The sequence below is a fragment of the Rhamphochromis longiceps genome, linkage group LG7 (genome assembly GCF_057381845.1).
Source record: "Rhamphochromis longiceps isolate RC_006_pf linkage group LG7, R_longiceps_female_GT1.1, whole genome shotgun sequence".
NCBI classification, from domain to species: domain Eukaryota; kingdom Metazoa; phylum Chordata; class Actinopteri; order Cichliformes; family Cichlidae; genus Rhamphochromis; species Rhamphochromis longiceps.
In genome coordinates this window covers 18,416,533-18,441,685 of record NC_140563.1, presented here as the reverse complement: position 1 = coordinate 18,441,685, position 25,153 = coordinate 18,416,533, and the positions used below count along the sequence as shown (strand labels likewise).

Sequence of the window (25,153 nt, the reverse complement as noted above, 5' to 3'; positions counted from 1 at the left end):
ACCTCCACATATTTTATGTAGTACCACTAATAGCACTTATATATATATATATATATATATATATATATATATATATATATATATATAGATAGATAGAAGCTGTGGCCTTTGGCCAGTGTGCTTTAGCTAGCATTTAGACTAAAAACACAAAGCCAGAAGGCAACAAATGTATATGTACGACAAAAAAACAAAAACAAATGATGTGCTTTAATGGGAGTTATTTACAGAATTATTTCTTGGCTAACAGGTTGTCATACACTGTGATGAGCGAAAGAAAGAAAGAAAGAAAGAAAGAAAGAAAGAAAGAAAGAAAGAAAAAAAAATGGTGCATTCCTTAGTTTTATAAATTGAATGCATATGCTGCCTGGAGGGAGCCTAGTCTGCTGAAAAAAATCAAGTTTAAACATAAACAATCTGTCAGATTTGTTAAGTATTACATTATTGTCAATTTAGATAGGTGTGGTTTTGCTCAGTTTTGGTCACAAAAAAAGGAGGAAGTTACATTTGTCAGGGCTCGTGTGCGGAGGCGAGGAAGGGATGACCCACATGCAGGACTCGTGGTGCAGAACGAGGTTTATTGAATATGTAGACAACAGATGATAGGATGGATGGCTGGCTGGCTGGACTTAGCGGACTGGTAGACTGGCTGGCTAACTGACTGACTGGACGGAACACACGACAGAAACAACATCATCAATGACCCGACACTGAATGGGTAGAACAGAGGGCTTAAATACACAGACTGGTGATAATGATGATAATGAGGGACCGGTGAGTACACAGCTGAACATAATGAACTAATGATAATGGGAAGAGGATTGAACATAATACACACAGACCAAGGCTAACACAATAAAACAGGAAGTGGAACAGGCAGTAGATAAACAGTGAGTGTTTACTGAAAACACTGGGTCACCGACCCAGGAACCCTGACAACATTTTAAAGTGTGCATTGTTTCTGGAGTCGTAATAATCGTCACAACAACATATAATGCATGGGACATGGTGTTTTACACATTTACCCACTTTTCCACGGGAATTGTGTGATTATTCTTAAATGTTTTAAAAAGCCATTTCAGTCTGTTTTAAATATATGCAAAAAGTTGAGTGAATTTTACTGTTGGTAACACTAAACAAAGACTGATGGACAGGTAGGGACTAAAACTGCAATTAATGGTGTTTAATAATCTTTATGAACAACTTCACTTGCTAGAATGAAGAAAACAATCTCATACAAATATTATTATTAATCATTGTTGATGTGTGTTTTTGGAGTCACGAACACAATGTATTTCCATCCAACAACCACACCAGGCTTGACTATGCTGGTATTTGCTAAGATGCACATGTATTTTAGCTTCTCATGACAGAAAGAAAAGGAAAAAGTTGTTTGGGCTCATGTAATCTGTTTTTTTCCTTTGGTTCTCACGTAGTTGGCATAATTTCGCATGGCATTTTGTTGTCACTAAACAAAGTTTAGTAGTGTCCACTTATAACAACACATACTCTGAGATTATCTGATGTGATACTTCCCTTGGCCTCATTTGCACTCTGTTGTGCAGCCTGTGGGACGTCTTGTGTACAAAAAACACCACCGCTGCCCTCTTGTGGTAAAAGCTGGGACCAAGAATTTCAAATTCAAATTAAATCAAATTCAAATTTTATTTGTCACGTACACAGTCATACACAGTACGATATGTAGTGAAATGCTTGGACAACTGCTCGTGACCTAAAGAGAACAAAAAAGGAAAAGGCTATGAATAAGATAGGAAATAAATATGAAAAATTAAAAAGGGTAAATTTAACTAGGAAGGAATAAAATATAAATTAAGGTTAAAAATGAAATAACTGTACAACACAAATTAGAATGAAGGGTAAATTTAACTGGGAAGAATAAGATAAAGATAAATATATAAATTAAAGTTGAAAATAAAATAACTGTACAACAAAATACACAATACACAATATAGAACTATATAAGAATGTATGAAGAAATCTAAATATAAATAAATATATACACAATAACAGCAGCTGTACAAGTATTAACCGGAAATGAAGAATATAGTGACCAGTGTTGTGCAAAACCAAAGTCCAGAAAGTCCAGTGTGTGTGTAAGAACCATATGTGTGGGTCAGTACTGTGTGGTGGTGTGATTGAGAGACCGTATCGCCTGCGGGAAGAAGCTCCTCCTCAGTCTCTCTGTGTTGGTCTTCAGGGAGCGGAATCGCTTTCCTGACCTCAGCAGAGAGAACAGTCTGTTGTTGGGATGGCTGAGGTCCTTCACGATCTTCCTGGCCTTGGTCCAGCACCGCCTGCTGTAGATTGAGTGCAGGTCAGGGAGCTCGGAGCGGATGGTGCGCTCAGCTGACCGCACAACCCTCTGTAGAGCTCGTCTGTCCTGCATGGTGCTGTTCCCGAACCAGGTTAAGATGTTTCCCGCCAGGATGCTCTCTATGGTGCACGAGTAAAAGTTCCTGAGCAAATCAAATTCAAATTTTATTTGTCACGTACAGAGTCATACACAGTACGATATGCAGTGAAATGCTTAGACAACTGCTCGTGACCTAAAGAAAAAAAGAAAAGGCTATGAATAAGATAGGAAATAAATATGAAAATTAAAAAGGGTAAATTTAACTAGGAAGGAATAAAATAAAATATAAAAATTAAAGTTAAAAATGAAATAACTGTACAACACAAATTAGAATGAAAGGTAAATTTAACTGGGAAAGAATAAGATAAAATATATAAATTAAAGTTAAAAAAATAAAATAACTACAACAAAATACACAATACACAGTATAGAACTATATAAGAATGTATGAAGAAATATAAATATATATATACACAATAACAGCAGCTGTACAAGTATTAACTGGAAATGAAGAATATAATGTCCAGTGTTGTGCAATCCACATTATGTCTTGTGCAGTGCAAATATGCTTAAAGTGATTTAAGTGATGAAGTGAAAACAATGTCCAGAATGTCCCCTGTGTGTAAGAACTGTATGTGTGGGTCAGTACTGTGTGGTGGTGTGATTGAGAGACCGTATCGCCTGCGGGAAGAAGCTCCTCCTCAGTCTTTCTGTGTTGGTCTTCAGGGAGCGGAATCGCTTTCCTGACCTCAGCAGAGAGAACAGTCTGTTGTTGGGATGGCTGAGGTCCTTCACGATCTTCCTGGCCTTGGTCCAGCACCGCCTGCTGTAGATTGAGTGCAGGTCAGGGAGCTCAGAGCGGATGGTGCGCTCAGCTGACCGCACAACCCTCTGTAGAGCTCGTCTGTCCTGCATGGTGCTGTTCCCGAACCAGGTTAAGATGTTTCCCGCCAGGATGCTCTCTATGGTGCACGAGTAAAAGTTCCTGAGCAAATCAAATTCAAATTTTATTTGTCACGTACACAGTCATACACAGTACGATATGCAGTGAAATGCTTAGACAACTGCTCGTGACCTAAAGAAAAAAAGAAAAGGCTATGAATAAGATAGGAAATAAATATGAAAATTAAAAAGGGTAAATTTAACTAGGAAGGAATAAAATAAAATATAAAAATTAAAGTTAAAAATGAAATAACTGTACAACACAAATTAGAATGAAAGGTAAATTTAACTGGGAAAGAATAAGATAAAATATATAAATTAAAGTTAAAAAAATAAAATAACTACAACAAAATACACAATACACAGTATAGAACTATATAAGAATGTATGAAGAAATATAAATATATATATACACAATAACAGCAGCTGTACAAGTATTAACTGGAAATGAAGAATATAATGTCCAGTGTTGTGCAATCCACATTATGTCTTGTGCAGTGCAAATATGCTTAAAGTGATTTAAGTGATGAAGTGAAAACAATGTCCAGAATGTCCCCTGTGTGTAAGAACTGTATGTGTGGGTCAGTACTGTGTGGTGGTGTGATTGAGAGACCGTATCGCCTGCGGGAAGAAGCTCCTCCTCAGTCTTTCTGTGTTGGTCTTCAGGGAGCGGAATCGCTTTCCTGACCTCAGCAGAGAGAACAGTCTGTTGTTGGGATGGCTGAGGTCCTTCACGATCTTCCTGGCCTTGGTCCAGCACCGCCTGCTGTAGATTGAGTGCAGGTCAGGGAGCTCAGAGCGGATGGTGCGCTCAGCTGACCGCACAACCCTCTGTAGAGCTCGTCTGTCCTGCATGGTGCTGTTCCCGAACCAGGTTAAGATGTTTCCCGCCAGGATGCTCTCTATGGTGCACGAGTAAAAGTTCCTGAGCAAATCAAATTCAAATTTTATTTGTCACGTACACAGTCATACACAGTACGATATGCAGTGAAATGCTTAGACAACTGCTCGTGACCTAAAGAAAAAAAGAAAAGGCTATGAATAAGATAGGAAATAAATATGAAAATTAAAAAGGGTAAATTTAACTAGGAAGGAATAAAATAAAATATAAAAATTAAAGTTAAAAATGAAATAACTGTACAACACAAATTAGAATGAAAGGTAAATTTAACTGGGAAAGAATAAGATAAAATATATAAATTAAAGTTAAAAAAATAAAATAACTACAACAAAATACACAATACACAGTATAGAACTATATAAGAATGTATGAAGAAATATAAATATATATATACACAATAACAGCAGCTGTACAAGTATTAACTGGAAATGAAGAATATAATGTCCAGTGTTGTGCAATCCACATTATGTCTTGTGCAGTGCAAATATGCTTAAAGTGATTTAAGTGATGAAGTGAAAACAATGTCCAGAATGTCCCCTGTGTGTAAGAACTATATGTGTGGGTCAGTACTGTGTGGTGGTGTGATTGAGAGACCGTATCGCCTGCGGGAAGAAGCTCCTCCTCAGTCTCTCTGTGTTGGTCTTCAGGGAGCGGAATCGCTTTCCAGACCTCAACAGACAGAACAGTCCGTTGTTGGGATGGCTGAGGTCCTTCACGATCTTCCTGGCCTTGGTCCAGCACCGCCTGCTGTAGATTGAGTGCAGGTCAGGGAGCTCGGAGCGGATGGTGTGCTCGAAATTTCGAGAAAATAACTCGGAATTTTGAGAAAATAACTCGAAATTTTGAGTTATGGATCCTTTTTTTTAGTGGCTTCCATACCCTTCAACCATGTTATGAGAGTCGATTTTTGATACTTTGACCGCCAGAGGGCACTATGCAATTTCCCTTTTGACAGCAGGTGTTTCTGAACCAAGGAGTTAGGCAGAGTAAGCAGTAACTAAATAACTACTCATTACAAATCTTAGAGGCATCTGTTCATGGTTCACGAGTCTGAAAGAAACAAGTATTGGATTTCGAAATCAGTAAATATCGGCTGTGTCCCAATTAAGAGACCGCACGCTTGAAGTACGCATTTTGAGTGCGATTACGTCACCGCCAATTCGAAGTGTACTTCAAACGCGTATGGCTGTGTCCCAATTCAGGGTCTGCACGCTTGAAGTACGCGCACTACGCGTACTACGTAGTGCGGAAGTGAGAGGCTTGTGAAATGGGATGGTCTAGCCTTCGTAGCGCTGTTCAGGTTGCCTAGGAACCATGATACTAACCGCGAGAAACGTCTCATACAGCTTTGTGTGACAGAAATGAAGGAGAAAAAATGTTTTGTTGGTCATTCATTTTTGTCATGACATCACTTTGATTAGTTGAGTATCTGAGGCTGAGACCACAGGACTGGAAAACATGATAGTTGGGCTTCATTTCTGTACTGAACAGTCATTTCAAGAGTAGTTAGTAAATAACAATTAGCTCTTGTTGTTCATGTTCACTAAAGCCATCTCACTGTGGTAATGTAAATATAATATGGCCAATATCATAGTATTGTCAGATTATTGTGATATGATATGTATCTATCTATATATATCTATATATATATATATATATATATATATATATATATATATTTAAATATATATATATGTGTGTGTGTGTGTGTGTGTGTGTGTGTGTGTGTGTGTGTGTGTGTGTGTAGAGGCTTTAAACCCAAGTTAAACAAGTTACAAACATCACTAATGTCACATAACTTTGCTGATATGTGGCCAACAGCAATGTTTTAATGTTCTTCGTTATTAAACATTCGCACATAAATAGGTGACATCATATTCAATACTTACTTTTGACAGTTCACTCTTCGGGGGCTCCCTTCTGCCGTATTTTGCGGCAAAATTATCCACACCCACCGCCGTGCTATCAATTGTGGGATATATGGGAAGCGTGCACCGGACCACGCTTGATATTTGGGGAAATCGACGGCGCATTTGGAGTATGCATTTGAAGTACACTTCGAATTGGGACAGCCGTCGTCGCGTGGCGGTGACGTAATCGCACTTAAAATGCGTAGTTCATGCGTGCAGACCCTGAATTGGGACACAGCCCCTGAATTGGGACACAGCCATTGACTGTAGAAAACATGGACGACGCGACCCCGCCTCCTACCATTGTGCAAAAATGAAGCCAAAATACCCCGCTTGTGGAGGCTGCCATCTTGCAAATTTGGAGACAGAGGCTGTATCCCAATTCAGGGTCTGCAGCCTTAAAGTACGCAGCCTCAACGGTCCTCAAGGGCCGCGTACTCAAAGACCGCTAAGGCCGGAAGTGTGAGGCTTGTGAAATGGGACGGTCTAGCCTCAGTCGCGCTGCCCAGGTTGCCTAGCAACCATGATAGCTGGAAACCTGTGGTTGACAGAAATGAAGGAGAACATATTTTGTTCATTTGTTTGTTTCTACACGAGCTTTGTGTGATTTAATAAGTATCTGAGGCTGAGACCACAGGACTGTAAAACATGATTGTTGGGCTTCATATCTGTACTGAACAGTCATTTAAGATTAGCTAGTAAATAACAAATAGTTAATGTTGTTCATGAGACTAAAGTCAGTGTAAATATGAGATGGCCAATATTATAGTTATTATATTAATCATTATTAGTTATTACAGCAGTGAGTTTGAACTCACAAATCAAATCACTTCTATTGTCACATCACATGTGCAGGTACACTGGTACAGCACATGTGAGTGAAATTCATGTGAGTGAACTCTGTGTCAAATACTGAGCTTCAGTAAAGATCCAAGTTGCAGCTATTCATATGTCCTATCACCTTAAATCTTCACTCAAAGATACTCAAGTATCTTTGACAGTGTATATATAGATGTATTATATATAAGAGACAAATGTTGTTTCTTCAGTATGTTGACATTACTAAATTTGGCTCAATACTTACATATATGTGTAAAAAGCAAATGTACGAGCTGTGATAACTGTGTCTGATAGAATGAAGAGTAGACTGATATATTAAATATTCCTTTATTGGGTGAGAAAATCATACCATGTCATAACTGCTTTAAGTCATACAGAATAGATATCAGAGCTTTAAATAGGCTGTCTTCTGCTAAATGGGTCAAACTGGGCAGAAAGTAAACAAACACAACATCCTTATAGAATATGATGTAACACTATAGATCAACTTACCTCAGAATATATAAAGCATATAAACAATTACAGCAATATGATGCAACAAACACAGCAGTGCTACTAATCCAAAATACTCAAAGCTTCATAGAACTGAAACAAACATTTATTTTTAGCTCCATTCTGCTGCTGATACATACTTTATGTTTCTGAACATTAAACTTGTTGCTGCATTTCATAGTGTTTAACGTTAAGGCCCTGAGTACTTTCTCCCACACTGAAAACACTGGAATGATAAACTTATTTGAACATTACCTAATAAGACTGATTCAGGACAGACAGTTAGTTATTTTAAACCTTTCTAGCAGTCCTTCACAAACAGGGAACAGTCTGTCTATTCTCTCCATCTGTCAGCTGCTGCTGGCTCTTCCTCCTCCTCTTCCTCACACACTGCTGAGTTTGTCCTGGTGGATCATCAGGGGTGCAAAACCTCACAGATGATGTGCAGCAGTGGGTCCCTCAGTCTGTCCTCACTCTGGACACTTGCAGTTTTGATTTTGATTTTTTTTTTTTATTGATTAGCATTCAAATATCTCAGTGAAAACAGAACAAAAATCTACCACAAAGCAAGAAAGCATGAGACAAGGCTAATCAAAAGGTATTGGCTGAAGCATTTGCTTATTACGCCAACCCTTTTAACAAAATATCTTTTTGCATGCAGCTCCTGTACACAGGGCTCGAAGCAAATAATAAAACAAAGCAAAAACAAAAACAAACAAACAAACAAACAAACAAGAAAAAAAAAACAACTTTCCACCTTAGATAAGTAACTACATCAAAGCAAAAGAATCAAGAGGGTTTTTTTTTTTTGCTCTTTTCATTCTTGATTTATATATTTTTCTAATACTCTATTTTAAAACATATTTTTAAACAAGGAAAATGAACTACACCTTTTTAAAATCACTGTCATAACTATTCCACAGGTTAACTCCTCTAACAGAAACACATCTCTGCTTTATATTTGTCCTTATCTTGTTTTTTTTAAAGAAATCTGTTCCCCTTAAGTCATATTGACTCTCTCTGACTTTGAACAGCTTCTGAGTACTGGGGCAAAGCAAGTTATTTTGTGCTTTATACATTATCTGTGCCATTTTATATTCAACTAAATCATAAAATTTCAGGGTATTCAGATTAATAAACAAAATGTTAGTTGGTTCTATATAGTTTGATTGGTTTATAATTCTTATAGCTCTTTTTTGTAACTTGAAAATAGGAAGAGTGTTCGTTTTATATGCATTACCCCATATCTCCAGACAGTAAGTCATATATGGAAGAAACAGAGTACAATAAAGTGTGTATAATGATTTTTTGTTCAGGACATGCTTTGTTTTATAGAGAATAGCAATGGTTTTTGACATTTTTGTTTTCACATGGTTTATATGAGACTTCCAACTCAGCTTATCATCAATTATCACTCCAAGAAATTTATTTTCGTACACTCTTTCAATTTCAATTCCATTAACCCTTATTTTAGATACAGTTTTCATTTGTCTAGTGCCAAAAATAATCAATTTTGTTTTCTTTATATTTAATGATAACTTATTTACATCAAACCAGTTTTTTAATATATTTAACTCCTTTTCCGCTGTAGTCAGAAGCTGTTCTAGGTTTTTAACCTGAGCAGTACAGATTGGTATCATCAGCAAACAATACACATTTTAACAGTTTGGAAATGCTACATATGTCATTTATATATAATATAAATAATTTAGGGCCCAGCACAGAGCCCTGAGGAACACCACAAGTTACCTTCAACTGCTTAGATTTTACATTATTGAATTCGACATATTGATATCTGTCATCCAGGTAACTTTTCATCCACTTGCATGCTATCCCTCTTATGCCATATCTCTCTAGTTTATTCATTAATATAGAATGATCAATTGTATCAAACGCCTTTTTTAAGTCTATAAAAACACCAACAGTATATTCCTTATTATCTATAGCATTCGATATCCCTTCAACAAGTTCCATCACTGCCATCGAAGTGGACCTTTTCACTCTAAAGCCATATTGGTTATCACTTAGGAGATTATGCTTCTCAATATATTTATCAAGTCTATTAACAAATAACTTTTCTATAAAATTTTTGAGAACTGTGGGAGTAGTGATATTGGCCTATAATTGGTAAACTGACATCTCTCTCCGTTTTTATGGATTGGAATAACTTTTGCTATTTTCATTTGTGAGGGAAACACACCAGTTTGAAAGGACAGATTACAAATGTATGCGAAAGGTTGCACTATATATTCTATAATACTTTTAACTAATATCATGTCAATACCAAAACAGTCAGTGGACTTTTTATTTTTAAATGTCTTCACAATGTTAATTATTTCTCTGTGAGTTATAGCACCAATAAACATGGAGGACACATTCTGAGTAATATGTTTATTCAGGTCGTTATTATTTCTTGACTCTGGAATTTCTTTTGCTAAATTAAAGCCAACATTTACAAAGAAATCATTAAATTCATTTGCAATGTCTTTAGTTTTATCAAGCACAATATCTTTATCTTTTTTAAAATAATCTGGATAATTCTTATTTTTTGAGCCCTTTTTGATTATACTGTTTAATATCCTCCACGTTTCTTGTGTGTTACTTCTACTTTGCTCCAATAATTTGTGGTAATATTCTTTCTTACTTGTTCTTATAATATTTACTAATCTATTTTTATATAACTTGTACTTTATTTCAGCATCTTTTGTCCTCTGTTTTATGAATCCCTTATATAGATTATTTTTCTTTTTACATGCATCTTCTATCCCCTTTGTGATCCATGGCTTATTTGATCTGTGATGCTTTCTAGTGATCTTCATTAAAGGACAATGCTTTTTCATATAGTGAAATTACTGTTGATAAGAGTGCATCATATGCACTATTTGAATCTTCATTTGCAAAAACCTCATTCCAATTGTGTTCCTTTAAGTCCACCTGGAGGGCAGCAATGGCTCTTGTTGTTCTATGTCGTATCATATCAAATATTTGATTCTTTTGTTTCGTTTTAATCCCAAAATAATTTTGAAAAATTGCAAAAACAGGAAGATGATCGCTTATATCAGTTATAAGAAGTCCACCTACTATTTCATGGTCAATTTTATTTGTGAATATATTATCTATCGATGTAGCTGTATCAGTTGTTATTCTACTTGGTTTTATAATGACAGGGAAAAGGGAGTTACTATACATTGTATTGATGAAATCTGTTGTTTTCTGATGTCCATTTGGGTTTAGCAAATCTATATTAAAATCACCACAAATTATTTGCACTTTTTTATCATTTAAGTTGCTAAACATAGCAGCAAGTTTTTCCATTGAATATCTCAAGGCATGAACCTGGTGTCCTATAGATGCAACTTATAATTATATTGTTAGCTTTTTCAACATAGATTTCAATAGTGACACATTCCAATACGTTATCTATGGTGCTTGACATACATTCAATCAGACTACATTTCAAAACTTTATCTACATATAAAGCAACACCGCCTCCTTTTTTATTCACCCTGTTCATTGTAAATAATTCGTATCCTTCCAGTCCCATTTCACTAACTTTCTCATTATCGAGCCATGTTTCTGATATTGCAATTATATTAAACTTTTTTAACTTACTTAAACATTCTGTAATTTTAGAACATTTTTTATACAGGCTTCTACTATTGAAATGTATGACCGACAATGCATTTGCCATTTTAATATTCATATTGAATTGGTCATCTGTATAGTACTCACAAGTATTATTGGTGTTATTGTAGAAGTGGGTATCTGGGTCAATGTTACTTTCAGGGTCATGCATGTTGTGCTCTGCATAGTTAAACGTTTTGAAGTTCGTTTTCTCAGTGTGTGTGGCAAAATAACCACCTTGACAGTCCTTCTCATAATCAAATTCCTCCTCTTCAATATCTCTGAATGGAAACCTATAATCTGTGTCCAAACTTGTCATTTATGTGTTTTTGTTGTTGTTGTTTCCATTGTTTTTGAGCCGTAAGGCCAGAAACACTTTCCATACCCATTGTTCATTATCCAATCGTCACTTTTCCAATAGATTCCATAGCAGATTCCTGATTATTTATATTGCTCTAAGTCTTTGAGTTCTCTTATCATCACAACTTCTTCGGGATTGCCATTTAGTCTTATCATTACTTTGCAGTTCCTCGTCCATGTCGCTTGTATCTTATTTTGTTTTCTCAGGCTGCGTGCCTGTCTTGCAATTTCAGCAGTCTTTTTTGTTAAATGTTCATTTAAATACACACCAGTCCCTTTTAGCTTCTTACCCTGTTTCAGTAACTCAATCTTTGTTTTGCGACTCACAAACCGAAGAATGATTGATGGCTTTGTTTTACTGTCTTTTCTGGGGAGCGTGTGGCATGCTGCAATATGATGGCTCTGAATACTTACATTCTTCGTTTGAAGGAATTTTATCACTTGCTGTTCAAGCGTTTGCAGCTCCTCTACCGGGGCATCTTCACCGTCTTTACCTCCACCAGCTGGTGTAGGTTCGGTGTTGCGTCTCCAGTCCACTTATGACTAAATCATCCATTCTTGTGTATTGTTCAAGGTCCTCGATTCGCCGTTCCAAGTCGTCTATTTTCTTGTCCTTGTCCTTTATGAGGTTTTTTAGTTGTTTTATTTCATCCATTAGGTCATGTAGCATACCTTGTTGTTTAGCCACTTTGCTCAGTTCATCAGACATGAAAGTAAGCGATTTCCTAATCTCCTCCAACTCCTCTTCAACTCCTGGGTTTGCTTTTTTAGGCGGCATTTTGAAAATGATGAGATTGGTATTTCCTTGTGATGGCCCGTTGAAGTCACTGTCGATTTACTTGTTGGTGCCTTGCTAGAGGAGCCTGGGCCCAGTGGCTGCTGGAGGATCCTGGGCCTGGTGGAGCAGGAGGATCCTGGGCCTAGTGGCTGCTGGAAGAGCCTGGGCCCGGTGGCTGCTGGAAGAGCCTGGGCCCGGTGGCTGCTGGAAGAGCCTGGGCCCGGTGGCTGCTGGAGGATCCTGGGCCTAGTGGCTGCTGGAGGATCCTGGGCCCAGTGGCTGCTGGAGGATCCTGGGCCTGGTGGAGCAGGAGGGTCCTTCTGGTCACTCTTGGCTCCCAAAAAAACCCCAAAATAGCAGCAGCCAAATGCCAACCTGAGAGATACAAGACACCCAGCAGGATCTTCACAATCATCATGCTGCTCAGTTGTCACACATGGAAATCAAATGTGTGATAAGCTGCAGGATTCAAACACAAGTGTAACTTATAAATACATGTTCATACTTTTATTCCACAATCAGAGAGAAAGAAACAGAGAGAGAGTGCAGGACAGACAGACAGGTGACAGTCTCAGGTGTATACACTGCTACAAAACAGGAGGATTTAGTGTTTGTGTTATTATGAGTGCTAAACAAGAAGAGTTCCCAGATGGTACAGTGGGCACATGTGTGACTCCTGTGATTAAAGCATCTTTCTTTCAGCTTAACGAGTGAACCGTCAGCTCGTTCAAACACACGTTAAAGTCCGTTTGGCTCGACACCACCGAACAGAGGCAGCAATATAACATAGCTAACATTAACAGAGCAGTGAATCCTGCTTGTGCCGTGATATTCAGGACTGCAAACCGAGCAGCATCACTGACTTTCAGCTTGTTGTGTTTGTGGATATATGACTGACTTTAATTATCCACAAAATCATCACATTCTCTGTAAGATTAAGGTCGACTATTGTATTATTATATTTTAAAGGCTTTGAAAGCAAGTAAAAGCTGAACGTACAAACATCGCTAATGGCAAATAAGTTTGCCGACATGTGGCCAACAGTAATGTTTTAATGTTCCTCATTATTAAACATTTGCACATAAATAAGTGACATAATATTTAGTACTTACTTTTCACAGTTTACTCTTCGGCCGCTCCGCTTCTGCCGTCTGCGGCAAAATTATCCACACCGACTGCCGTGCTATGAATTGTGGGATATGTTGGGCCACGAAGTCTACACTGCCACAGCCTTAAATTCAGGGAAATGAAGGACACATTTGAGGGCCGCATTTCGAGCAGCCTTTGAATTGGGACAGCCTTCGGCGCGCCACTGTGACGCAATCGGCCTTAAAATGCGGCCTTTAAGGCTGTAGACCCTTTTTAATCATTGGCTACAGCGAGACCTGTCATTGAAGGGTAGAGTTCTGCTATCGAAGGCTGAAGGTATCTCCCGTCTAACCTATGCTGCCCAGTCACTACATGTTGATAATACAACCTGTAAGTCAATTAACAAATTATTATACAATTTTTTATGGAAAAATAAAACTCACTACTTACGTAAATCAGTAGCTTTAAATTCATATGATAAAGGAGGCATAAATTTTATTGATTTCGGTGCTCTTAACAACACCTTTAAAATAAACTGGATTAAAAAGTATTTAAGAAATCCCACTTCTATCTGGAACTTTATCTCACATCATGTGTTCTCTAATTTAGGCGGCCTTAACTTCCTACTGCTCTGCAATTACAGTATTCCAAAAATACCACTGAAACTTTCTCACTTTCATCAACAAATTCTTTTGGCATGGGCGCTGATTTACAAACACAATTTCTCTCCACAAAACTGTTTTATTTGGAATAACTGCAATATTATTTATAAAAATAAAACCCTTTTTTTAAATAACTGGTTTAATAATGGAATAATCTTGGTTAGTCAGTTATTTAGAGAAGATGGACTCTTTTATAATTACTCTGAGTTCCTCAGGAGATACAATGTACCGATAACGCCTAAAGAATTCTCAATAGTGTTCGATGCCATCCCATCTGGTCTGTCCATGTTACACAGATGCTCCCACAGTGCTCCACTACAGGTCACTCCCCCGGATGTGTTACATTCTTCTCTTGGCAATGTTTGCTTTTCCTCTCATAAGTCTATAAATACCAAAATAAGATCTCTCTTTCGGGATGCAATGGTCTCTGTTCCATCAGCCATATTTTATTGGGCCAATTTTGTAACAGATATTGAATGGAAAAAAGTTTGGACTTTACCACAAAGGTTTTTCTTGACAAACAAAATTAAAGAGATTTCTTTTAAGTTGATTCATAAGTTTTACCCTACCAAACAATATTTGTCCAAATGTATGGCTGAAATAAATGTAAATTGTACCTTCTGTCAAGAGCAACCTGAAACAGTTTCTCATCTGTTTTGGTCATGTAAATTTACGTGTAAATTCTGGAAGGATTTCCACAAGTTTATTACTGACTTTGTTCTCCCTAATCTTCAACTGTACTATAAGGATGTTATCTTTGGCTATTATAATTTTAAAGACAAGGACAATGATGCTTTCTTTTTTATAAATTTGGTTTTATTTTTGGCAAAATTTCATATACACAAAAGCAGAGTCCTCGGCAGAAAGCCTGAACTTCTTGTATTAAAAATGGAACTTGCACAATATATAAGGACAATCTCCTCATCAAAAAACACTAAGGCTCTCAAGACTGTTAACATCTGTAACCTATTGAAACTGCTAACTTGATTTTGGCTCTTGCAAACTTTTGTTTATTTATGTTCCCCTTGATTTATTTTATTTTTGTACTCACTTTTGTCTTACTGTCTTTGTCACTCTTTCTGTTCCTCATTGTACTACCACAATGTTATCTTTTATGTGATCCCTGTTTTACTTGACTGTATGTCTATAATGTGATAAATAAAGTTAAAAAAAAAAAAAAGCGTGCAGACCCGGCAGTCTTTCCTTCTCTTCTCACTCCTCCTATCACCTGCTTACTGTGTACTTTACAGCGCCCCCGTTTGGTTAAATCTACCCTCTCTCTCCTAGCGCCGCCCTTCTTAAAACTAGCCGTGACCGAGCGTCCCTGCGTACCTCCAAAGTGTCACGGATCTTCAGGGTGGAAGAGCCAACAGGTCTCGAATCAGACATTTGAAAATTAGTTTAATGTCACTAACTAATTTATTATTAACATATTCTCACTACCTTTATTTGTTTAATAATGTTTTCAATTATTTTCTATTTGCGGGCTTTTAAAGTGAGGTAGCTTTTAGCTAACTTTTCCTGCGACGTGTGAACTTGTTAACTTTCCTGCCCCAGCTAATTAGCAGACATTGATAACTTATTCAACTTTATGACTTCACTCAGTTGTGTGTTCGATTAATAGTCTGTTAGCGAGTTAAGTGTAACAACGGCAAACGTACAGCCTGCTCTTAGGTGGATTAAGCTGCCACTGGGCGATTAAGAGCAGATCTCCTGTGTCCTGTTTTCTTAGTGCGGGTAGCTAGCTGCGTGAGCTAGCATTTTGCAGATATGCTTACTGCGGTGCGTTGTGTGCTGTCCAAGCTGGTTTCTCCACTGTGGAGGACAGTCGAAGTGGAAGGAGACATTTTCTCCCATGAATCAGGTAAATGCAATATTACTTCAAACCACGTCAAGGTAAAAATTTGGTCAGCTTAATTGTGTGTATTGCTGATAGCAGAATACTAACACATTAGATTAGTCAAGTTTGGTTTGCATTTTTTTTTCTTGACCAGGTAGGGAAGACATTCGCCACCTGAGGGGCCAGGTGATAACCCAGCTGTGTCTTGACTATGGCATGATCGACGATGCCATCTACTTCACTAGTGGTGAGGTCTTGGGTGGCGTGCCACTGAAAGAAGGAGACCTGGTCAACTGTATAGCAGTAAGAGATGGTTCCGAAGGGGGATGGAAAGCTTTAAGGGTGAGGAGCCTGTGCTTCATGTGATCAACAGCTTAAATTTCTGTTTATTTCGTAGTGTGAAGTTGTTTCTATTGAGAACTTGTTTGTTGTTCCCTCCAATAAGGCATTCACAGTGAGCTTTGTTGAACCATGTCCTTTAGGTGGAGAAGAGTGCAGACGCTTGGGAGGATGGAGGAAAAACCTCCTTAGAAGCTGACATTATGCAGCTGCGGCCTCTTGTTGGCATGGTCACATCATTTGATGGAGATGGTGGCTACATAAATCAAACCACATACTTCCCATGCCACAGTCTTTGGGAAGGTACCTCCCACTTCACGTTACATGCTAAAAGCTTCTTCCACCCGTGATGCTTTGCTACACCCATTCTTGGTCATTCAGCCCCAGCCAGTATTTTGGACTGATTTAACCAAGCATGATCATTAAAGCATGATCTTTAAAGATCATGCTTTCAATCTGCTGAAGGTTTACGTTTCTGTCTTCTCGCAGGTTACGAGCCAATGAAAGGAGACTGGGTCCAAGCAAAATATTTTATCAATCCTAACCAGTGGACTACCAAGGCTCATTCTGTGGTCCCTTTACGCTATTGCCGCCTAGACCAAGTAATCGTATCATTGTTTTTTAAAATGCAATACATGCTTATTTTATTGGAGTCCATTTAGTTGTACTTTACTCTTCTGCTCAATTATTTGCAATGGTAAAACTTTGTAAAAAAACCCCCCCCCCATTTGTCATTTTCACCTCCTTTCTGTAGGTGCGTGTGACCAGTATCTATGGTCGTAGTGGAGTGGTGGATGACAGTGTTTTCTTCAGCTTGGACTCTCTCCTGCTCCCTGCCCATTACGAGCCTTTAGTAGGAGATTTGGTTAACCTGATAATGGTGGAGAGCAGTCAGTCACTCTATAGCTGGAGGGCTCTTTGCATGGTACCCTTCTCTCAGAGGTATCAGCTACAGTTTTTAAGCTTGAAGTGATGACTGTATATTTTGTGGGTTTGCTTTTTACAGTTTCTGCTTGAAAAATAACTTCATTGAGCAATCATCAGCTAGCGATCCGGCGGTGTTATTCCCATTACCCGCCGGGCAGCATCCGGGAAACCAAAGTCTTTGGGTTCCGGGGGGAGTATGGTTGCAAAGCTGAAACTTAAAGAAATTGACGGAAGGGTACCACCAGGAGTGGCGCCTGCGGCTTAATTTGACTGAACACGGGAAAGCTCGCCCGGAGACGGAAAGGATTGACAGATTGATAGATAGTTAATCATAATGAGTGTATTTTTTATTCTTATTGCAGTGCAAATCTTTCTGCTACACCTCTCAGAGAGGCTGAGCTGAAGAGCATCTTAGAAGATAAAGGAGGGCTGAATGTAACAGACTATGGACAGTTTGGGGAACTGATGACTGGGGAGACGCGAGAGCTGGTGCTCTGGATACAGTAAGTTAATCAGGGAAGAAATAAAATCTTAAGAGCACTCAAAATGAAATCTCTTTAAAATTTATGTACATCTTATTAAAAGCACTGATTTAATTCTGCTTTTGTACCTGTCAAAAGTGAAAGTGCAGCTACTTTGCTCTTTTGTTTGATAAATGTCATTGAGAGTAAAAACATTGTAATACTTTTTCCACGTGTTCATATGAGCATAAATTAAATGAAACTAATTTTCCAGAGGCAACCTAAATGGGAACCACAGCAGACAGAGCAAGCATGTTGGCACTATTTATAAGGGCACATAACTTGAAAACAAAACAAATGATGTAGTCTCTTGGAGATAGAGGTCAGCATTGATCAGCACAAAATGCTCCCTGTGCACATCCTTTTAGAAGGGGAAATGAGTGCTTAATCACAGCAAATTGTGCTACTGCATCACAAACTTTCAGAGAACTGTGGACTATATATTATTGAGAAAATGCGATTTTAATTAGTATTCAGTAGGATTGCGTTTTAGTGTCTTCATCTTTCTCTTAACAGAAATAAAGGTTCAGAGACCCACAAGTTTACACACTGCGACTTTGCTGGCTGGGACTCAGAAGAACAGTTCACTCTGGTTAGTGTTAAAGGATTGACGTCACTGAGGCAAAAAGGGCAGCAGCTGCAAGAAAACCCTGTCAAGTCTTCAGAAATCCAAGTAAAAGATGGAGACAAAGATAATGGCGATGCGCAGAAGGAGGCGGTCCATTCCCCTGGTCTAAGAAGACAGGAAAGCGAGTTGGATATTTTACCTGGAGAGAGACTGCCAGTTGTTGTAGCCTGCGAGGCAAAGTAAGTTTTGTTTTTATTCCTCATATCAAAACAATGATAAAAATAATACAATCACTAATATGGGTAATGTATGAGAAAGAAGAACTTTGCTTAATCTCACTTTGGATTTACTGGTTAACAATTTATTAGAGTTTCACCGTTGGAGGTGTCGTGTGTCTCTATTGGGCCTTTGTTGTTATGATTTTTATGTACAGTTGAATTTTGTTTGGGAAATTTCTCAAGGAGCCTGGGAACTTGTGCTGAGCTGCTACTGCTGCACTTCTCTTCTTTCACCATCGGGAGGCGCCTGGAGGTCACCGTGCGCAGTGAATGTGAAGATGTGCTTCAGCCCTCTGTGCCCTACGCTCCTACTGATAGTCGCCCAGTGGCAGCGAAATCTTCTCACGTGATCACAGTAGCTGCTCCGAAAATAACACCAAGGTATCGAAAGAGCTGATTCCAATGATTCTGATCATGTGGGGGATTATTGGTGGGCATAATTATTTTTCCCCCCCTAAATTAAGTTTCACAACAAACCCTTGCTACTTGCTGTGTAAGGCTGACTGTCACTCTTCTAGGCTTGCTAATCGACGGTTGCCACAATTTCTACCCAACTACCCTGTGCCTCAAGCTCTAAGAGACTGTGTGGAAGCCCAGAGTGATGTCCTGGTTGTTGAGCCTTGCCTTGGAGAGGTGAGCTTGCCTGTGGTCAAGTTAATCTGGTCCTGAAAAATAATGACAAAAAACATTAGATTTTTACATGATTCCGAGGTGTTGTTTATGGTTGGCTGACAATAATTTCACTTTCTGAATCAGTAAAATAACAAACTGTGGATCTTGAGTAAGGAATTAACTTTTAAGCCTTTCTGTAAGCAATGTGATGTAAAATGTTAGGAACTGCCTCAGGTGGCTGGTGTCTTGTGCCCTATTGAAAATAGAAAATCAGAATTTGCATGAAGTGAAACAGTAAGTTTTTGCATTTTGCTCAGGTGCTGTCCCCGTCAAACATGCAGTCGCGTTTCTCAGTCCTTCTGTGGCTGGAAGAGTTGAATGCAGAAAGGGAACTGAGAGAATTCTCTATCAGCGGAGCGCTTCTCAGGAAAGGGGCTGTCTACCTGCACCTCGAGGTCCCGGGTTTGGCCGAAGGCAGACCTAATCTCTATATAGGTAAGGTGGCCTTAAGCGCCTTTCATCATTATTGTTGCTTTATTGTTACTGTTCAACAAAAGAAGAAGGTTGACAAGCTTCCTTTTCAGGGGACAGAATAATACTAAAGAAGCCACAAAGTGATGGCGTGGTAATGGAGTACATTAGCTACGTCACAGAGGTATGGAGATATTTCTTATTGTAAAGCATATTTTCAAAAAATACTTAATTTTATGTTAGTCTAATGCTCAGTTGTTACACAGATCAATGATGAGGATGTGAGTTTGCGAGTGAACTCAGACTTTCAGCGCAGCTACCTCGGAGAGCCACTAGATGTTGAGTTCTCTTACAACAGGTGAGAAAATGAGTAGAATCCTAATATCATAATTAATTTATTACTTCACATTTCAAATTTGTCTTTCACCTGAAAACAGTTTCATAGTTGCTGTGCCTCAGGGTTTTTTGTTTACCTTTTAATGTTTTTGATGTTTGTTTATTCAGATTGACGATGAGGCGGTGTCACAGTGCACTTGAACAGACAAAACACTTCGGGGAAAGTAAGTTCAATCTAAATTACTGTGAGTCTACATTCCAGACTCATTTTCTTTTAAATAATTTTATATAAAAATATATTTTGATGTAATGAAATTATATTTTGTGTAATATGTATCGAAAAACAGAAAAAGGCTAAACAGAGGGAAAACAAGAGTAACTGCTTGAAAACTCATCTTTAGTATGACACACATTGTCAGGGCCACAAAAGTGGCACTAGAGGGTGCTGTTTGACTTGTCTTGACACAGGATGTACTGCAGCGACAGCTTGTTCAGATGCCTTCAAACATTTTGTAAAAAGAAACACAAAGCTTGTTTTATTTCTCCATAGCTACATATTGATTACAGAATACCCAAGCATTTATGACTAACTTTAAAAGCAGTTTTTAAAATTGTCGGGCAGTACTCTTCCCCTCCAGAGTGACACCCCGGACCCCTCGGTGGACTGGAAAATGGATGGATAAACTAGATGACAAAACGGTAGGGCACAATATGGGGGGGTGACAGTAAGACATTACTTGATTAAATTTAAAGCTTTTAATCAAATGTAAATATGTTTAAAAAAAAAAAAAAAAACAGGCACCAGCCACTGAAAATGGAAAAGTGTCAGGCATTACCATTGACATGAAGTCAAAAGGCACACAGACTAAAGGTACAGATATTTTCAGTATCATATTGATTTTGTCTGTGTTTTGACTGATAACGTCACCAGCATCATCATTAACAAATGTGTAATTGTATCTAGATTGTGCACCAACATCTAAACCCATCCCCACCAAAGGGAACTTCTTTAACCCAGACCTGAACCCCCCTCAGAAGGAGGCAGTGAAGAGGATCCTAGCAGGGGAGTGCCGGCCCCTTCCGTATGTGCTCTTTGGACCTCCAGGCACTGGAAAGACGATCACCATTATAGAGGCCATACTCCAGGTGCACATACTCAATGCAATATAGTCACATGAATACATAGAAAAATATAATTTTGTAAGTGCCACTCTTATTCACACTGTGGCTGTACTCATTTTTACGTTTTGTCCATTGGTATTTAGGTTTAAGTCTGGATTGTCAATAGATAGAATTGTTGTTACCCTGCCTGGTGGGTGAGCAGGCAGCGTTGACACCCAAGTTTGTGAGTTCGATAACTCAATAAATTGACATAGCAGTTTCAAATTGATACCATAGGTGTATCTACTAAAAATCTTGATGAATTTGAATGTCAGTGACCATGGCCTCAAGGTTGGAGGTCAGAGGTCACGTTTTCTAAAAAAAATCTTGTGAATGCAGTAACATGTGAGAACAAGGCAACGTAGGTTTTTTTTTCTTTTTTTTCTTATTTAAATTTGTACCCTAGGTGCATCTACTAGGAGGCTGAGGGGTACCACTGGCCGCTGCTGCCGCCAGTATTTTTTATTTTTTTAATTAATTAATTAATTTTTATGACAAAGTGAATAAAAATCCTTAGCACTCAGTCTTTTTTAGACTCTCATTTGCAAATGATGGCTGTTTGATTCCCATTGCTTGTATGAGGTTTAATCTTTTCCACATCCAGGTTTACTACTTTATGCCCAGTAGTCGGGTACTTGTATGTACCCCCTCCAACAGTGCTGCTGACCTCATCTGCATCCGCCTGCATAACAGTGGCTTCCTGCATGCTGCGAGTATGGCCCGTGTTAATGCGTCCTGTAGACAGAATGAGGTATTTAATATTATTTAATATAGTATTTAGGCTAATGTGTTTGACCTATTTCAGATTTAGATTTTTATTTCTTTATTTTTTTTTCTCTCCACTCCTCCCCGTAGTCTATCCCAGAAGTGCTGAGAGTGTACTCCAGGGCAGGAGAGGACATTCGTCAAGCTGCTTTCCACAGGATTGTGGTCAGCACCTGCTCCAGTGCTGGCATGTTCCATAATATAGGCCTACCGTAAGACATGGGTTATAGTAGAGAGAAGTTAATCAGTTTTTCTCCCACTTTAGTCCTTGTTTACTAACCCTTTAATAATCTTCAGAGTTGGACACTTTACTCATCTGTTTCTGGATGAAGCCGGTCAAGCCACTGAGCCAGAGTCCCTGATCCCGATGAGCATTGTGTCAGAGAGAGATGGACAGGTTAGCACAAATACACATGTACTGATTTCATTAAGACCTTAGTGGGTTTTTACATATGAGCTCTGGGAGAATCGGGTTCAGATGTTGTCTGTTTCACATATGTAGCCCCGCGAGCGTCTTCTTACTACTGGAAATACTGTGTGGATTAAACAATGGACCTGCCTGACTTGAGTGTTGTCAGACACTAGAAAATCTCAGGGTTGGGGTGAATTTGATGACTGGTTAAACTAATTTTCCACATATTTTTGTGTACTTACTTTACTTTTTGGCCATGACTGAACTGAGCTTTATTAACAATTACTCTTTTTGTTGTTGTTTTTTAAAAAAATACCTTATTTAGATTGTTTTAGCTGGAGACCCCTGTCAGTTGGGTCCGCTTGTGAAGTCTAAGATAGCCAGTGCCTTTGGCTTTGGGGTGTCTTTGTTGGAGAGGCTGATGGCCAACCCTCTGTACTCCAGACAGGACTGGGGCTACAATCCTAAGCTGGTTAGTGTTCTACATAAAGGTGTTTATGCTGTTGAGCATTTTTAAGTTTTTTTTTTTTTTTTTTTTTGCAGAAATGCATCATATTACAATGTGTAAAGATAAAAGTTTTAAGATACAGTGCAGATCTAATGATAAATGAACTTGACTGGAATCTGTCAGTATATTTTCAGTCTACATGATAATCACAGGAGTGCTGTTTCATTACAACAACAGGTAACTAAGCTGGTCTACAACTATCGTTCTCATGAGGCCTTGCTCACACTGCCTTCAAAGCTCTTCTATCAGGGAGAACTGTGCTGTAAAGGACCCAGGCCTATTGTGGACTCCCTGTGCCAGTGGAAAAATCTGCCCAAAAAAAGCTTCCCACTTCTTTTTCATGGAGTCAGGGTAATGAAAGTGATAGGTTCCTTTACTGAGGAACGTTATATGACACTTTGTTGGGATTGCTAGCTTGCATTTTTATTTTGTTGCATGTTCTCTCCCCCCTCCCCCCCTTTCTTTCTCTAGGGCACAGAAATGAGAGAAGGTAACAACCCATCATGGTTTAACCCAGTAGAAGCTGTACAGGTCATGCTATACTGCTGTCAACTGGCAAAGAAGCTCTACAATCCTGTCCATGCCTCTGACATTGGCGTTATTGCCCCCTACAAAAAACAAGTATGAGTTTACGATTCATCACTGTAATGTTTTTTTTCTTTTACTATTTTATTAGACAGAAAAAAAACCAACAATTTGCACAATTCAAACTGTTAGTCCTAATGGCTTTTCAACTTAAAACTGGCCAACTGCACTCCTGTAGACCCTAAACTCTTCTGGCTTTCCTCACCAGTGTGAGAAGATTCGTGTCCTGCTGGGGAAGGTGGGCCTGTCGGACATCAAAGTGGGCTCTGTGGAGGAGTTCCAAGGACAAGAGTTTCTGGTCATCATTTTGTCTACGGTAGGCAAAAACATGCTTTTAATTACAGGTAGAAATATTGGACTGTATTTTCCTCTAAGTAAAAGGCTAGCTGTTTGATTTTTATTTTATTTTTTAACATACATCTGTGTTATCAAATATCAAAATATGTGCAGTATTTTGATATTAATTTTGCTATCATTTTATATAAATGATAGCAAAATTATATAAACTTTGATATAATTATATATCAAATTATATCAAAGTTGAGTTTGACTTTGATATAACTATTATTATTATTATTATTATTATTATTATTATTATTATTATTATTATTATTATTATTTCTTCTTTGGGTTAATCCAAGTGGCAGACATGGGTGGGGGTTTTTGTTTTTTTTAATTGTCATTTGGATGGTTGGGTTTAGATTTTGGTGTAAACAACAAAAGCATAGATCATCCTACCTTGTATTAATTGTTCAGACTGGTGGTGATGCAACAGGTTACTAGCAAGGTGCAACTAATGAAGTGGCCACTGAATGTGTATATCCTTTAACCTCAAATTACACAGGATTTAAATAGTGAATACACAAATTAAACCTGTACCATGTAAAATTTCCACTATACTGAAGCCCCTGTTTATTTATTGAGTTTTTTAAATTTATTTTTTAATGAATAAGCAGACATGCTGATTTACCATACCATACCACCTTTATTTATAAAGCACTTTAACATAAAACCAGAGTTCACGAAGTGCTGTACATGCTAAAAGCATAAGTAAAGAAAATTAAAATGAGATAAGATAAAATAAATAACTAAAAAAAAACTAAAATAAATTGAAACATGTTAAAACAAATTGAGTCAACCCCTCTAATCAATGCCAAAGGCTTCAGCGAATAAATATGTTTTAAGAAGACTTTTAAATTCAGAGAGAGAAGAGGCCTGCCTAACATGCAAGGGTAGATCATTCCACAACTTTGGAGCAGCTACAGCAAAAGCACGATCACCTTTAGATTTATACTTAGTTTTCGGTACCTTAAGGAGCTGCTGATTGGCGGACCTAAGGGAACGGGCAGGTGTATATGGTTGTAGATTTAGTTCAACCTTGTGCCCAAACGTAAACCCGTAACATTTACATATTTTATGTTCACTGTCATGGCATTTAATCCATATAATTCTTCTATAATATAGGTGCGCTCTAGTGAGTCACTACAGAGTGATGATCTAAAGAGTACGCTTGGCTTCCTGGCCAACCCAAAACGCTTCAATGTGGCCATCACTCGACCCAAAGCTCTGCTTTTAATTGTTGGAAACCCCCACATTCTCATTAGGGTGAGTGACCTCTTAACTTTTTTTTTTTTCTCTCTCTCTCTCTCTCTCTCATCAGACTGGTTGTAATAAAATGCATTCACCCTATATGTTCTAAAATCATAATTCCTTTCCAGGACCTATGCTTCAGGGCTCTGCTTGAGTACTGCTTTATTAATGAGGCTTATCTGGGCTGCGATCCTCCTTCCTCTCTTCAAGATGTTCACACGTAAGTAAACAGGTTCATAATGGATATTCTGGACTATTGCAAGGCTACTAA

The 25,153-nt window shown here is 38.2% G+C and overlaps 2 protein-coding genes across 2 annotated transcripts in view; one reads left to right on the top strand and one right to left on the bottom strand.

Moving 5' to 3' along the window:
* The first annotated feature begins 334 nt into the window (after positions 1–334).
* mov10l1 (Mov10 like RNA helicase 1) overlaps positions 335–25,153 on the top strand; it is a 29,354-nt gene continuing 4,535 nt past the window's right edge. Inside the window, exons 1-27 of the mRNA XM_085412686.1 lie at positions 335–771; positions 15,257–15,342; positions 15,702–15,833; positions 15,964–16,151; positions 16,292–16,451; positions 16,638–16,750; positions 16,903–17,090; positions 17,438–17,578; positions 18,113–18,403; positions 18,626–18,823; positions 18,961–19,075; positions 19,372–19,549; positions 19,639–19,709; positions 19,792–19,883; positions 20,030–20,085; positions 20,484–20,560; positions 20,660–20,732; positions 20,826–21,007; positions 21,627–21,773; positions 21,878–21,999; positions 22,085–22,184; positions 22,525–22,671; positions 22,885–23,058; positions 23,179–23,328; positions 23,501–23,608; positions 24,757–24,897; positions 25,011–25,102. Coding sequence (XP_085268812.1) covers positions 15,740–15,833; positions 15,964–16,151; positions 16,292–16,451; positions 16,638–16,750; positions 16,903–17,090; positions 17,438–17,578; positions 18,113–18,403; positions 18,626–18,823; positions 18,961–19,075; positions 19,372–19,549; positions 19,639–19,709; positions 19,792–19,883; positions 20,030–20,085; positions 20,484–20,560; positions 20,660–20,732; positions 20,826–21,007; positions 21,627–21,773; positions 21,878–21,999; positions 22,085–22,184; positions 22,525–22,671; positions 22,885–23,058; positions 23,179–23,328; positions 23,501–23,608; positions 24,757–24,897; positions 25,011–25,102 — 3,398 coding nt within the window. The 5' untranslated portion in view covers positions 335–771; positions 15,257–15,342; positions 15,702–15,739. The remainder of the gene's footprint in view (positions 772–15,256; positions 15,343–15,701; positions 15,834–15,963; positions 16,152–16,291; positions 16,452–16,637; positions 16,751–16,902; positions 17,091–17,437; positions 17,579–18,112; positions 18,404–18,625; positions 18,824–18,960; positions 19,076–19,371; positions 19,550–19,638; positions 19,710–19,791; positions 19,884–20,029; positions 20,086–20,483; positions 20,561–20,659; positions 20,733–20,825; positions 21,008–21,626; positions 21,774–21,877; positions 22,000–22,084; positions 22,185–22,524; positions 22,672–22,884; positions 23,059–23,178; positions 23,329–23,500; positions 23,609–24,756; positions 24,898–25,010; positions 25,103–25,153) is intronic.
* LOC146665168 (uncharacterized) lies at positions 3,749–12,218 on the bottom strand. The gene is made up of 4 exons (XM_085413017.1): positions 11,935–12,218; positions 6,104–6,346; positions 4,809–4,961; positions 3,749–4,238 (listed from the first exon to the last, which is right to left on the bottom strand). Exons 1-4 carry the CDS (start codon positions 12,216–12,218, stop codon positions 3,896–3,898), a joined length of 1,023 nt encoding a protein of 340 aa, XP_085269143.1. The 3' UTR covers positions 3,749–3,895.